Here is a 14,931-nt window from a genome sequence, read left to right as displayed (position 1 = left end):
AATTGAAATCACCGATTTGATCGAACCGGATGCAACATTACAACAATCGGATTTGTTAGTCTTGTGGTTGACTTTGTCAGTTAGAGTTGACAAAGTAATTAGCAAAGTTAGTGACGATTGTGTTCTGCATAAACACGTTTACTTTGAGGAATAAATTACTTACTCTTTCGGTCTTTCCTAATATATATGTTTTCCCTGTCTCAAAGATCTGAATAGGTATCAGAGCGCGTTGACAATCTCTTTTTTTGATCATCGATTTGTTCTCTCTTTCTTGGCTAAAAAGTTTCTATCTACACGACTCTCCATGGATTCAACAAGAAATTCAGCTTCTTCCAACTCCACGGGATGCTTTACGGATCAGAAAAAGCGAAAGGCACTCTATGAGGTGTTTAAGAAACTCAGCGGTGTTGATTGCCAAAGAAACGAGGTTCGTATAAATTATATGTAACTTTCTTGCTAAGTACGCATATGATATAAATCTGTGTTTCTTCGTTCAGGGTAACGTTGTAGAAGGCGTAACGTGTTATTATGGTGAAATGAACAAGGTATTTGGAATTATATATAAATATATATGTCTTTCTTGCCACGCACTCCTTCTTTTCAACAAGTCTTACAGATTTTCCATAACGTGTCCTGTTGTATTTCTGTTGTATCAGGAACAGTTTCATGTAGCCATATTCCAGACTGACAAAAATGAGAGCTTGTTTTCAGAGAGGGTATTTTATTTTTGTTCTCAACAAAAAAAGTCTTTGTAATCCATTTGCAAACAATGACATTACCCTATCACACAGGTCTTCGATTTGTTCGACACAAATCATGATGGATTACTTGGGTTTGAGGAGTTTGCCCGAGCTCTCTCTGTCTTTCATCCATCTGCTCCTATAGATGATAAAATTGACCGTACGTCTCTGATCTCAAAAACTAGACCCGATATATTAACCATCTACAAACAAACTGTTCACATGCTACCTATATATATTCCATGAAAGCTTATTAACGGTTACCTGGAACATTATTTGGCAGTTTCGTTTCAGCTATATGATCTTAAGCAGCAAGGTTTTATCGAAAGGCAGGGGGTGAAACAACTGGTGGTGGCTACTCTTGCTGCGTCCGGCATGAGCCAGTCAGACGAAATCGTAGAGAGTATAATCGACAAGGTGTGTTTTCCTTCCTTCTATTTTTTGGTTCGACTCTAGTCTATAGTATAGCCAACTAAGTTTAAGCAGCTGATGAATATGAAGTGAAGAGTGATTTTTGAGTTTATGAGGCAGACATTTGTGCAAGCTGACACAAAACATGAAGGGATGATCGATGAGGAAGAGTGGATGGACCTAGTTTTTAGACATCCTCTTCTTCTGAAGAACATGACTCTCCAGTATCTCAAGTGAGCTCCTAAACCAAAGACTAACCCGAGGTTTAGCCAATGCAACTTCAAATTTTTCTGCATCACGTATTATTAACACCATGATATCTGATATTGTGTGCAGGGATATCACAACTACATTTCCGAGCTTTGTGTTACACTCGCAAGTGGAAGATACCTGAGAAAAACAATAGCATATTAGCAGAGGAGACTGTTTGGGAATTGTGTTTGTTTTCTGATTATGTATCATGTTTATTTGTTTTCAATCTCTCTCAACATTTTCAAGATTTTGTTGTTCCTTTGTGTGGAAAAAAAACAAATCCGTTGATGATTTTCTCCTCGCATCTGTAGATCTACTACTAATCTTGAGACATGTAAAAGCAAACTGCTAGAGCATTGAAAGGGCAAACTGCTAGAAAAAAAAGAGAGAAGAACTCAACACCAATGATCGGCTATGCTCTAATCTGAATTCTCAAGTCAAAATTGAAATCGCCGGTTTGATCGAACCGGATGTATTTAACAAAATAAACAAAATAAACAAAAAAAGAAGGAAAAATAGATCCTCACGCGTTACCGTAGCGCGTATTTTTTTCACAACAAAATTCATAAGCAGTGTGGGTCCCACAGGTCCACTAAGTTTAGTGGTGGGTTGCTCCGTAGCTAATCTCATCTCTCACTCTTTTTCTTATCCACTATCCATAGAAGAAGAAGAAGAAGACTGTTGACGACGACGGCGATGGCGATGGCTATGGAGATTTCTCTTCCTTTCGTTGGATCATCCATGGCCTTAAGGTAGATTCGTATGTTTTGGAATCTCATAATTTTCTATCTCCGTCGATTTGAGAGTATGGTCGCTGGAGATTGAACCTTTTTTATTTTATTTATCAGCGCGGGAAAATCAAGGAACAGCGTTTCTAGGATTAGTCGTGTTGGATTCTCTTCGGTCTCGGCTGTACATGTACCCAGAAGGATGTTTATGCAGCTGTCTGGATTTGGTTCGGTCTTGACGCTTCTGGATTTTCCTAGTTTAGCGGCGCCGGTTCCTCAGATGAAGGAACCTGAAGTGATCAGGTAAAATTGGTACTTCTCTGAGCTATCTAAACTCCTTTTTCATTTTGATTTTGATTCAGGAAATTGCGTTAGAACGTCGATGATAATTGTAGATGCTAGCATTGAGGAAAATTTGTAGTTGTGTCCATGTTTGAAATGATTTTGTGATTATATTTCTGGTCTGCTTTTCAAATAATCTTTTACTAGTTTATGAATTGCAATATTTTATGGCTTCCTGTTTAATGTGCTTGTTTATTGCATTGATAAGCCATGTACACAAAGAAGTGAGGAATATGTGAAAGCTTCTTTGAGCTTATTGGATTGTTCTACTTGTTGCATGGACTTAGTTCCTCATCCTAGTTTTTAATTGTTTTTTTGGTTGGCGATCGAAGAATGCAGGACATTGAAACTCCCGAGTGGCGTGAGGTATCAAGGTACTAATCTTTCGCTAGAATTCTGTCTGTTGTTCCTTCTGATGATAACATTCAAAAACTTGTAATATTGTTCGTTTTATTTGCTAATCATGGAAGTCTTGTTTTAGAGATAATTGAAGGTGAAGGACGAGAAGCTCATGAAGGGGACCTGGTCGAACTAAACTATGTGTGTCGGCGTGCAAATGGATATTTCGTTCATAGGTTAGATTTCATGCAAAACTTTAGATGCCTTGATAGTTTCTTTCATCCAAATCTGATCCTCTTTTTAACTCTCATAGTTTCTTGATTCAGCACGGTGGATCAATTCAGTGGTGAAAGCTCTCCTGTCAAACTTATTCTCGATGAAAACGACGTACTTTGATTTGCACTCAACCTTGCATATAACATAGCGTTCCAATCATGGCCTGTACTAACAAACTGCTTCGCATGACAGGTAATTGAGGGCTTGAAAGAAGTCTTGGTGGGCATGAAAGCTGGAGGTAAAAACTTGAAACAACAAATAAGATTTTGGTCTTTTGATGTAATCTCATATTTCTAATGACTCGCACATAATGGTCTTTTGCGGATGAAGGGAAGCGTAGGGCACTGATACCTCCATCAGTAGGGTACATAAACGAGACATTGAAGCCAATCCCCGAGGAGGTAGTCAGATCTTTACTCTTCATCTTCCACAATGAACTTGCTACATACGTATGTCTCAAATGATCTCTCATATGTGTTTGTGGATGCAGTTTGGACCACGACGCAGCCTTCTATCGCATGCGAACGAGCCTCTGGTCTTTGAAATCCAGCTCTTGAAAGTATTATGATATTTGTCCTGTCACTGACTGTTAATGAAGTATTTTGGCTGTGAGATTATTTATTTTCTATTGTAAATCTGTAACAACAACTGCTTGGAACTACATATCTTGATGAGTTCTGCTTTAAGGCTTGGATTAATAAGGGAATTACCATACCAGTATTTTTAAATTCACTCAAGAAGTTTCCAAATTACTCGTTTTACTCGGGGAAAAAAATGGTAAAGCTAAGTTACTTAAGAAACGACGCCGTTGACTTCTATCGACGTTACAGCATCGGTTCTCCCGTCTTCTTCTTCCCGAGTAAGTAATTCTTTAGCTGCGGCGTTTACCAAAAAACCTTAAAACGTCAACGAAAAATATCCGATCGCCGGCGTTCTGGTCTATCATTGTTTGCTTTCCTTGAAGATCCCGAAACCCAAAAAATGTCACAAGGATGGTTTTCGATGGGCGGGAGTAGCACCGTAGATCAGCAGCAGCAATCGGGTTCGTCTCTGCTTGCGGATTGGAATTCTTACGCAGCCTCTAGAGATTTCGAGGAAAGCGGCGGAAGCTTCGGCTTTGATATCGAATCCGCCGTTAGATCTGCCAATGACACTGTTTCGGGCACCTTCAGTGTGTAAGTAGATTGCAATTAGTCATCTCATAATGTTTATTCCGTGACTGAATCTAAGAAGATGAGGTTTATTAGTGGTAGTGAGAAGTGGGTGTTAGTGAATCTGAGCTATTGAGATTTACTTTGTTGATTGTGAGATTTGATAGTTTGGGAAATGCATTTATGAGTTTTGCATACCAATGGATTTAGAGTTAGTGAATAAGTCTATTGAGTTATTTATATTTGTAGTTGTTTTCAGGAATCTTCTTTTGTTTCTCTGATAAAATTCTTGTTCTTCTGTTGTTTTTGCAATGTACCTGAATTTGATGACTACAGGGTTTCAAAAGGAGTTAGAGATATTCCAGGGAGCTTGCAGTCAGCAACAAGTAGTATGCCTTCAGGAAAAGCGCTCATGTATTTCGGTTTACTTCTCGCAAGTGGTGTTTTCTTCATCTTCATTGCCTTCACAATGTTTCTTCCAGTCATGGTGCTTATGCCACAGAAATTTGCCATTTGTTTCACCCTTGGATGTGGATTCATCATTGGATCCTTCTTCGCACTTCGTGGCCCTAAAAATCAGCTCGCACACATGTCTTCGATGGAGGTATGTTACACTGTTCTATTGTGTGTCTGTCATGCCTTAAATCCAAGAGTGATTTCCTTCCTCTCTTTTGAATATCTTGTGTACTTCTCCAGAGGCTTCCTTCAACCCTAGGTTTCATTGCTACCATGGTTGGTACCATATACGTATCAATGGTTCTCCACAGCTACATTCTCTCGGTGCTCTTCTCAGTGTTACAGGTACTAAACATTTCATCTTCCAATTCTTAGGATATTCCCTTTAATTATGAGTTTAAGTTTTTCAAAATGAGATATTGCTATGAGCAAGTGGAAAACAATATTGGACCTCACCAAAGTATTTAAGATCATATAGTAACTCACCTCATTGTTGAATCGGTCTTGAGATGGAACCTTTCGAATCTCCAGAGTTTAGCAACAAACATTAGACTCTCGAACAAGTGGTGATACTTATCTGGGTCTTCACCCGTTATCTATTTGGACTGTATGAAAGATATACTTGTAGAGGTTTTGAGAACTTCTGCTCGCAAAATCCGCGCATTCTGCTGAATCTCATAATCTCCAGTATCTGTTTCTTTTTGTGCTAATGGACAGGTTCTTGCGCTGGTTTACTACTGTATATCCTACTTCCCTGGTGGATCATCAGGCATGAGGTTCCTCAGTTCTGCTCTCACCTCATCTGCGCTAAGAGTTTTCGGGAGATAAGCTTTCGTAGCCAATCTGGGAGAGAGAACAATACTTGTCGGTGTACAAAGAAAGATGTCGAAGCGTTTTTTGGTATACTCTTTAACATAGATTTGATGAAATCCCTCGAAAAGATAAATGATCGTGAAGGAAATGTTTAGTGAAGAACCCAATTGATGTTCTTTTTTTTTTAGTTGCTGGTGATTCCCGAACCAAAACGAAAAAATCCATTGTACCAAGAAAATGTCAAAATGAGTTTCCTAATTCCCACGCAGGATGGTGTCGACTGATTCGTTTCCCAAAATGTGTTAGCGAAGTTCTGATAGGTGACAATGTGAAACTCTTTAGGGTATAGACATTGTAACAAATACTTAAGCTGATTAGGTCTTGTTTTTGCAAAAAAAAAAAAACGTTTAGATCATGTCCCGATTAAGATCATCAAGTGATCACAATATCAATAAGACGTGTGTATTTTGCTGTCCTGTATTACTGCTGAGAAAAGTATATGCAACATAGGTTTTGGTTGGCCAAGTAAAGCCCGATAAAAGATTGTTCGGCTCTTTAAACTGGGACCATCAGTCAAAAGCAGTGTGTTTAGGACCATCTTTAGTTAAAGATTATCAATGATGAATAATTATGTCTTGATCATTATTTTTATCAATAACATATAATATTTAGATCTGAATTTGAGTGGTTACACATCGACGATAATCAAATCAATGGAAAAATTATAATTCTTTTTGTCATATGACAAGATAAACAATGAATTTTATCATTCAAGATGCGAAAATCTAACACCATGCCGCACATAAACGGTTCATGGTTGTTTCACGACGGGTCGTCTTACATGTACAAAGATTCATGATAGACGTTTCTACGTACTCACGCTATATATACCATAGAAATGTTGTACACTTGTAGTCTTATCATAATTGAAATACAACGAAAGGCTCTACATGTATATCACGCTGAAGATCTTTGACAAGCATTCTAAATAAACTTCCACTTGAAAATGGAAACTCCAAGTGTTTGTTTGTTTATTTTGTGTACGATAGTGGTAAGAAAATATTATAATTGTTGATCTATTTGTTTATCTTGATGTTGGGGTATAATGCTTAGTGAGCGGGAAACCCAAATCCTGAAAATACGGAAACAATGGAGCAGGAACATTTGACCTTACATTACACGTATTGTTTCTGATATTTATTTGAAAACAAAAGCTTTTGAGCGAGAGATAATATTAGTTGAAAGCAAAAGCTCATCTTCTCCACTAAGCAATGTTAGTTAAAAAGACATAAACATTATTGTTTTAATCAGTTCAAAATTTAGTACTATGCTTTCTCTTTCTCTAATCTATAAATCTGTGGTCGTGCAACGTTTAAATTAGAAAACTAGAAAAAGGCCTTTTAATTGGCTGAAGTCTTAATGAATTCTATTCATGGTTAGACAAAAAAACTAAAAGTTAAAAGAAAAAAGGAGGAATTCAAGCGGAAAGTTGAAAAACAAAGCTGAAAAAATAACTAAAACATTGATAATTTATTTATAATTTTGGGCATTTGATCATTGCATAAGGCATATATGATAATGTAATTTTTAAAGTTAATACCAAATTCGATATATTAAAACCAGGCAAAAATGCAGAAGGTAAACTCCTCTATATAGACAAGATTTACATCCATATTAAATCTATATCATACTAAATTTTTATTCATTGGATCATGAGATAATATACACATATAGATAGTTTTGGATGAAATGCCCACTTCTGTTCACACTTCTGCACTACTGCCACTACATTCTTGGACTGCTTCTGCCGCTATATTCCCACCACAAGGGACCATTCTTTTATTATTAGACAAAACAAGTTAAATCCGATTGAAAAGTATACAGACAAAACCTTCTACTATAGAAATAAATAACCCATATCATATTCTAGATTAGATCCAGCGTAACACCCTTTATTAATTCTCACTTAATATAATTTATTGGAGCAGATCAAGCCATTCAACAAAGCCTCTCTCTCATGTGATGAGATCTCTGACCTAATTGAATCGTGATTAGATCTAGATCTTGTTACATTGTCTTCGTCAATTATCCGCACTTAAACATTTCTTCGTTATTTTACACTATTAGTATACGTTGTAACACATATTTCATCTTTCTGTACTAATAAAGAGTACCCACCCATAAACTACTCTTTCATAAACAAATGTCTTCATCAACAAATGTCTTATATAACGTGAAGTTTCATATCCAAACCACTGGTTATAAAGTGTTTTGTAACGTTAACTTTCACTATTAGACTCATCAATGTTTGCCTATGTAATCATACAACAGTAGTAGTTGTATAAATTATAAATTGGTGTAGAGAATTTAGGAATAATGTTTGGATGAAAGGGTGTTGTCACCCAACAAGGAGAGGGACCATTAATAACCGATAATCATAATAAGATTTGTGAAAGAAATGTTTCACTGATTTGGCAGAAGTACAGTTGGAGGTTCTTTGTCTTTTCTCTTCTGCACCTTTTGTTCTCTTTACTTCCTTCTTGTTTGTTGGTTTTTGTTCTTTTCTTATTTTTTTTCCCTACCATAAATGGACCATTACCATTCATTTCTCTCTTTTTCTTATTATTTGCTGTATTTAGTTGATTTTGTTATATCCGTTTAAATTTGTGTACATATAAACAACGACGTCTATAAGTTTTTATAACAAAAAAAAGGATTATGTTAGGTGAAATTTCGATTCGTTTTACGTGTAGGATCAACGTGAAAGAAAGTCGTTGTAGGTATGAAAAATATGGACCGACTACGATACGGCTGCTTGAGAAAATTAGATGTATAACGTAAAGTGAAATAGTGAATGTTAAGGCAATTAGGGAAACTAAAATTAAATATTCAATTGGTATGTAGGGAAACGACTTTTTATTTATTCACATGCACATGACCTCTCTATGTCATGTGCCTTAAGTTGCCGTGTTCGATCTTTTTATAATTTGTTCGACCCGTTACCCTAAATTTAAAAATCATTTCTATTTTTTTATTATTATGTCCAAATCTGATTTCTTTTTCATGTGTCATATATATAAAACTCATTTTAATTAAATTACAAATTTGAAAAAATATTTTTTTTTGGGAAATTTAAGACCGACAAGATGAGCAAGGGACATGGTTGTAAACTAATTATTTCTTTAATTAATCAGTCACAAAAATTCCTAGCTTGCATGTGCAATTTCACTCTCCAAGATTCCATGTTTTACTTCAACTTTTATCACTAGTTTATACTATCAAAGACTCAAAGTAGATGATCTGTATTCTACGCTAATAGTAAATAATTTTAATATAACCACTATTTACCCACTTCTGTTTTCTCTCAAAATAAAAACAGAATCCACATTATATACATGGTTTCTTGTGGTTACTAGTTACACAATGTACTAGCTACAAGAAGTGCTTCTGATTAAACCATGTACAGTTTTCTAGTTCAAATACACATGGTTCCTCGTTACTAGTTACACAATTATGTCGACATTCATGGGAAGTTCAAGGGATTTGGATACTTCAATTCTTACTATGAGAAACCCTATTTAAATGTAACTACTAAAACACAAGCACTTTTTGTCGTGGATATAATTGGTTAAAATTATCGGTGCGTTTAATGTGTTGAGAATTCGTTGAACACTTTATTACCTATTATTAAACCAAAAAGAAGCATTAAAGTTCATCGTGCCGCTTTAAGATCCACAAGTTTTGTTTCTTCGATTCTTCGTGGTGAACGTTGCAGCCATCTTTGGGCTGTACTATTGTCATTATATTTAACGGGTCTTTTCTTTTGTAAGTTAGAGCTAGTATATATGAATTAATGATATAGTTAAATTTAAATAACTTGTAATGCTCGGTCTAACTCTTAAAAAAACGTTTGAATGTGATTGAACCTTTCGTAACAGTTTGATACTAGTTTAATGGTAAAACTGGCCACATGGAACAAGACGTCAAGACCTATAAATGATCGCAACCTTTTATCGAAGTGGAGAACACTTCTCGTTCACATGTTATAAGATCATGATACGATGCTCTCTGATTAGTGGATTGGAGTGAAATTTCGACAAAATTCGTACATGCAAATGTCGTAAAAGGCAATTACAATATAGCAGCGGAAAAGAGAGGAGGACTATTTGACATGTCGGTCTCAAAACCATGAAAGTTGGTGCCATTGTAAGAGGGCTATTGTTTTGACATGTCATTCTTGATTCTCAGATTTCGATTTTCATATAAATTATAGCATACTATTTTTGTTGCATAATATTTGATTATTTTCTTACTTTCAAAAATTTTGGTGGTCGGCCATAATATGTTTTTCCAATAAATAAATAAAAAAGGTTTATCTATGTAAGGTATATTCCTTGAAGTCAAATCCAAATTTAATTACAGGATTATGTTTCAAAACGTTATCTAAAACTTGATCCAGCTATTTCAAGAGTGAACTACTTTGTAACTTAATTAGGACTATTTAGGGTAATTGTTTTTTCAATTTTACAAAAATCAAAAGCAAAGATTAAAATAATACTAAAGGGTTAGTGATAGAAACTTTGTTGGGATCAAAAACCTTCCTTTGCTACTTCTCTCTCTGCTCTGTGTTTATTTATATATTTCCTATAAACAAAATAAAACCAAAACCGATGGATTGGTTCTTCGCTTTACAATCCCAACGCACTTCTCTCATTCTTCTTCCTCATCTTCGTCTTCTCCGATGCCACCAAATATCTATAGACTCTCCTTCTTCTCATCCCTACTCTGTTTCTTCTTCATCCCCTGTTTCTCTCTCGACCAACAAGGTCAAGCTCTCTTGTCATGGAAGTCTCAACTGAACATCTCCGGCGACGCTTTTTCCTCCTGGCACGTCGCCGACACATCTCCCTGCAATTGGGTCGGCGTAAAATGTAACCGTAGAGGTGAAGTTTCGGAGATACAGCTCAAAGGTATGGACTTGCAAGGTTCTCTGCCGGTGACTAGTCTCCGGAGCCTCAAGTCTCTTACTTCCCTCACTTTATCTTCACTGAATCTCACCGGAGTAATCCCCAAGGAGATCGGAGACTTCACGGAGCTTGAGTTACTCGATTTGTCGGATAATTCTCTCTCCGGTGATATCCCTGTGGAAATCTTCAGGCTCAAGAAACTCAAGACTCTGTCTCTGAACACTAACAATCTAGAAGGTCATATTCCGATGGAGATTGGGAATCTTTCGGGTCTCGTAGAGCTTATGCTTTTCGACAACAAGCTATCCGGAGAGATCCCAAGGAGTATCGGAGAGCTCAAGAATCTACAAGTCTTACGTGCTGGTGGGAACAAGAATCTAAGAGGTGAGCTTCCTTGGGAGATAGGTAACTGCGAGAATCTTGTAATGCTTGGTCTCGCTGAGACTAGTCTCTCCGGGAAACTTCCGGCGTCGATTGGAAACCTGAAACGTGTTCAGACAATAGCAATTTACACGTCACTCTTGTCTGGTCCAATTCCGGATGAGATTGGATACTGCACAGAGCTCCAAAACCTCTACTTGTATCAGAATTCAATCTCAGGATCGATCCCTACCACCATTGGAGGTTTAAAGAAGCTGCAGAGTCTACTTTTATGGCAGAACAATCTCGTTGGGAAAATCCCAACCGAGCTTGGGAACTGTCCCGAGCTCTGGCTTATCGATTTTTCCGAGAATCTCCTCACCGGGACCATCCCAAGGAGCTTCGGAAAACTTGAGAATCTACAAGAGCTTCAGCTGAGTGTAAACCAGATCTCAGGAACAATCCCTGAAGAGCTAACGAATTGCACGAAGCTGACGCATTTAGAGATCGACAATAATCTCATCACAGGAGAGATTCCGTCATTGATGAGTAACCTAAGAAGCTTAACCATGTTCTTCGCATGGCAGAACAAGTTAACTGGAAACATCCCTCAAAGTCTCTCCCAGTGTCGTGAGCTTCAAGCCATCGATCTCTCTTACAACAGTCTCTCTGGCTCCATCCCAAAAGAGATATTCGGGTTACGAAACCTCACGAAGCTTCTTCTTCTCTCCAATGATTTGTCGGGTTTCATACCTCCGGATATTGGAAACTGTACGAATCTTTACCGGTTAAGACTCAACGGTAACAGACTCGCCGGAAGTATCCCGTCGGAAATCGGGAATCTGAAAAATCTCAACTTTGTTGATATAAGTGAGAACCGTCTCGTCGGGTCAATCCCTCCGGCGATCTCTGGTTGTGAAAGCCTCGAGTTTCTCGATCTTCACACGAATAGTCTCTCCGGTTCATTGCTCGGTACTACACTCCCAAAGAGCTTGAAGTTCATCGATTTCTCCGATAATGCTCTGTCCAGTACTCTGCCTCCGGGAATAGGATTGTTGACAGAGCTTACAAAGCTCAATCTCGCCAAGAACAGATTATCCGGCGAAATCCCTAGAGAAATCTCCACTTGTCGGAGTCTACAGCTTCTCAATCTCGGCGAAAATGACTTTTCTGGTGAAATCCCTGACGAATTGGGTCAAATCCCGTCTCTGGCGATATCTCTTAATCTCAGCTGCAATAGGTTCGTCGGAGAAATCCCGTCTAGATTCTCCGACTTGAAAAACCTTGGAGTGCTCGACGTATCTCACAACCAACTCACCGGAAACTTAAACGTTTTAACGGATTTGCAAAACCTCGTCTCTCTCAACATCTCCTACAACGATTTCTCCGGCGATTTACCCAACACGCCCTTTTTCCGGCGACTTCCACTTTCTGATCTCGCCTCAAACAGAGGGCTTTACATCTCGAACGCAATCTCGACCCGACCCGACCCGACGACCAGGAACAGCTCCGTCGTTAGATTGACTATTTTAATTCTCGTCGTCGTCACTGCCGTACTTGTTCTCATGGCGGTTTACACTCTAGTCCGGGCAAGAGCCGCCGGAAAACAACTCCTCGGAGAAGAAATAGATTCGTGGGAAGTGACGCTTTACCAAAAACTCGATTTTTCAATCGACGACATTGTTAAGAATCTGACGTCAGCAAACGTGATCGGAACCGGAAGCTCCGGTGTGGTTTACCGTATAACGATTCCCTCCGGCGAGTCACTCGCGGTGAAGAAAATGTGGTCAAAGGAAGAGAGTGGTGCGTTTAACTCCGAGATTAAAACTCTAGGATCGATTCGTCACAGAAACATCGTTCGTCTTCTTGGTTGGTGCTCTAATCGGAATCTGAAACTCTTGTTCTACGACTATCTCCCTAACGGTAGCTTGAGTTCTCGGCTTCACGGCGCCGGAAAAGGAGGATGTGTTGATTGGGAGGCGCGATACGACGTCGTTCTTGGTGTGGCCCATGCACTTGCTTATCTCCACCATGATTGTCTCCCCACAATTATACATGGTGACGTTAAAGCTATGAATGTCTTATTGGGTCCTCACTTTGAACCCTACTTAGCTGATTTCGGTTTAGCTAGAACCATCTCCGGTTATCCAAATACCGGAATCGATTTAGCGAAACCCACCAATCGGCCTCCGATGGCTGGCTCCTATGGTTACATGGCTCCAGGTAAGCTTGAGAAAGTACTTGTACACTTAACTAAGTTTGGAGTTTTGATTTTGATTTGTTTTGTTTGTTGGGTTTTACAGAACATGCTTCGATGCAACGTATTACCGAGAAGAGCGATGTTTATAGTTACGGGGTGGTATTGTTAGAGGTTTTAACCGGAAAGCATCCGTTAGATCCGGATCTACCAGGAGGTGCACATTTGGTTAAGTGGGTGAGAGATCACTTGGCTGAGAAAAAAGATCCTAGCAGGCTTCTTGATCCGAGACTCGATGGACGGACTGACTCGATAATGCATGAGATGCTTCAAACTCTTGCGGTTGCGTTCTTGTGTGTTAGCAACAAGGCAAACGAACGACCTTTAATGAAAGATGTTGTGGCAATGCTCACAGAAATAAGGCATATTGATGTTGGAAGATCGGAGACAGAGAAGATCAAAGCTGGTGGTTGCGGAAGCAAAGAGCCACAACAATTTATGTCGAATGAGAAAATCATCAATTCTCACGGTTCGTCTAATTGTTCATTTGCGTTTTCGGATGACTCCGTTTAAAAAAGGAACAAGGTAACAAATGTAAACCGTGAGCTATTGTTTACAAAGCTGTGTGAATATATATGCTTTTGTTGGAGCTTTAAATTTTTTGGAAGTTTTTGTATAATCAATTACAACTACAGTTGCAATAGATTTTAGTGATTTGTTCCTGTATTCTTGATTCCCAAATAACGTCAATAGCATACAACAAGTTAACGGAAAAATAATACATATATACCAATTTTGGTGGTTATAAATCTCATTAAAATGTCGAACATAAAATGGAAAAATACTTGGTACTAAAATCAAGATTTTTCATTTCTCTGTCATATTTTTCCCCTCTTTTTTTTTGTTTTGTTTTGGGTTAACAACTATTTACTATGTTCTTGTCCTACTCCTATCTAATTGCCTTTCATTTTCCCTGTTATCATTGGATTTATGGATGATTTTTCTTCTTCTCAAACTGATTATAAATATCTTTTTGATATACAGAACCATCTTATTCCTTATCAAAGAAATGTTCAGTTTCCATCCACAATTTCTAGATAAAAAAGATTAGAACAAGTCAAATAGATGTGACGATTCCAATATACTTAGTCATTTGTCCTATATCGATAGTAAATTAGTTAATCGAAGGTAATTCGAGAAACAAGTTGTATGCAAGCCATGTCAAAACTCGAATATGACATGAAATATGTGAGTATAAGATCTTCGATTGTGAGCAGATAAAAGGAAGTTTGAGGTAATTGAAATTATTGTTTTCTAAAGCTTGTCATGCCCTCATGTTAGGCTACTGCGATTTTATCTGGATTTTTATTGATGTTTTGTACCTCATTCCTCTGGTCCATGCATGTAGGATATTTCCATAACGACTCTATCTGACGTACTGTATGTATTAGAGGTTGGTTAGAGTATGTGAGTTTTATCATTTTTTTAATGTTGTGATTGTTTATTAACATACAACTCGAATATAATCTATTTTATAGGATAATGACCGATTGGGACTGGAGCATTTGGAGTCACACGCGATAACGATGCGTGATTTGTTTTGTGTTTTGGTTGTTTGTTTTTATATTAACGATTTGTGAAATTATGAAGAAGAATAAGAAGAAGAGAGGCTTAAGACAGAAGCGAGTGGATCACGTGGACCCTTGAGCCACCCTCATCACATGAGCATGTGCTGTCTCAATAACAATGACTTCGACTTTCCAGCCTAAATAAACGCCCTTTTTTTTGTTCTCTTCGATTATTAACATTAATATTATGATTGTTATTCGGATAACTTTTAAGCATAAATGTTTCTTCAATTTTGTTCACATAATAAGCAGGATAATGTTGCACAAGCCC

General features: G+C 37.8%; 4 protein-coding genes and 1 long non-coding RNA gene across 8 annotated transcripts; 4 read left to right on the top strand and 1 right to left on the bottom strand.

Annotated features, from left to right (window-relative positions):
* Nucleotides 1-190: 190 nt before the first annotated feature.
* On the top strand, nt 191-1,545 carry CBL7 (calcineurin B-like protein 7; the record flags this gene model as incomplete). Its single annotated transcript, NM_118790.2, has 7 exons — nt 191-427; nt 498-545; nt 657-716; nt 792-900; nt 1,024-1,157; nt 1,272-1,384; nt 1,488-1,545. The coding sequence occupies exons 1-7, from the start codon at nt 305-307 to the stop codon at nt 1,543-1,545; spliced, it is 645 nt and encodes a 214-aa protein (NP_194386.1). The 5' UTR covers nt 191-304.
* A 473-nt stretch (nt 1,546-2,018) lies between these two features.
* Nucleotides 2,019-3,848, top strand: AT4G26555 (FKBP-like peptidyl-prolyl cis-trans isomerase family protein). 3 transcript variants are annotated; one of them, NM_118789.3, is made up of 8 exons: nt 2,019-2,155; nt 2,252-2,434; nt 2,813-2,847; nt 2,955-3,048; nt 3,139-3,199; nt 3,281-3,326; nt 3,419-3,489; nt 3,579-3,837. In NM_118789.3, the coding sequence occupies exons 1-8, from the start codon at nt 2,100-2,102 to the stop codon at nt 3,654-3,656; spliced, it is 624 nt and encodes a 207-aa protein (NP_567750.1). In that variant the 5' UTR covers nt 2,019-2,099; the 3' UTR covers nt 3,657-3,837. The 3 variants fall into 3 exon arrangements, with proteins under 3 accessions (NP_567750.1, NP_001328907.1, NP_001328908.1); NM_001341812.1 differs by having other exon boundaries at nt 2,033-2,155; nt 3,281-3,489; nt 3,579-3,831; NM_001341811.1 differs by lacking the exon at nt 2,019-2,155 and having other exon boundaries at nt 2,169-2,434; nt 3,579-3,848.
* Nucleotides 3,849-3,892: 44 nt separating this feature from the next.
* On the top strand, nt 3,893-5,899 carry AT4G26550 (Got1/Sft2-like vescicle transport protein family). 2 transcript variants are annotated; one of them, NM_118788.4, is made up of 4 exons: nt 3,893-4,263; nt 4,576-4,843; nt 4,936-5,040; nt 5,413-5,899. In NM_118788.4, the coding sequence occupies exons 1-4, from the start codon at nt 4,070-4,072 to the stop codon at nt 5,521-5,523; spliced, it is 678 nt and encodes a 225-aa protein (NP_567749.1). In that variant the 5' UTR covers nt 3,893-4,069; the 3' UTR covers nt 5,524-5,899. The 2 variants fall into 2 exon arrangements, with proteins under 2 accessions (NP_567749.1, NP_001328906.1); NM_001341810.1 differs by having other exon boundaries at nt 3,893-4,450.
* Nucleotides 5,900-9,970: 4,071 nt separating this feature from the next.
* On the top strand, nt 9,971-13,831 carry AT4G26540 (Leucine-rich repeat receptor-like protein kinase family protein). Its single transcript, NM_118787.6, has 2 exons — nt 9,971-13,058; nt 13,139-13,831. The coding sequence occupies exons 1-2, from the start codon at nt 10,250-10,252 to the stop codon at nt 13,603-13,605; spliced, it is 3,276 nt and encodes a 1,091-aa protein (NP_567748.5). The 5' UTR covers nt 9,971-10,249; the 3' UTR covers nt 13,606-13,831.
* On the bottom strand, nt 10,100-12,863 carry AT4G26542. Its single transcript, NR_142358.1, has one exon. It is a non-coding gene; the product is annotated as an other RNA (long non-coding RNA).
* Nucleotides 13,832-14,931: the final 1,100 nt, after the last annotated feature.

The sequence above is a fragment of the Arabidopsis thaliana genome, chromosome 4 (assembly GCF_000001735.4).
Source record: "Arabidopsis thaliana chromosome 4, partial sequence".
Lineage (NCBI taxonomy): Eukaryota > Viridiplantae > Streptophyta > Magnoliopsida > Brassicales > Brassicaceae > Arabidopsis > Arabidopsis thaliana.
The sequence above is the reverse complement of the archived record's forward strand: the minus strand, read 5'-3'. Positions and strand labels throughout refer to the sequence as shown.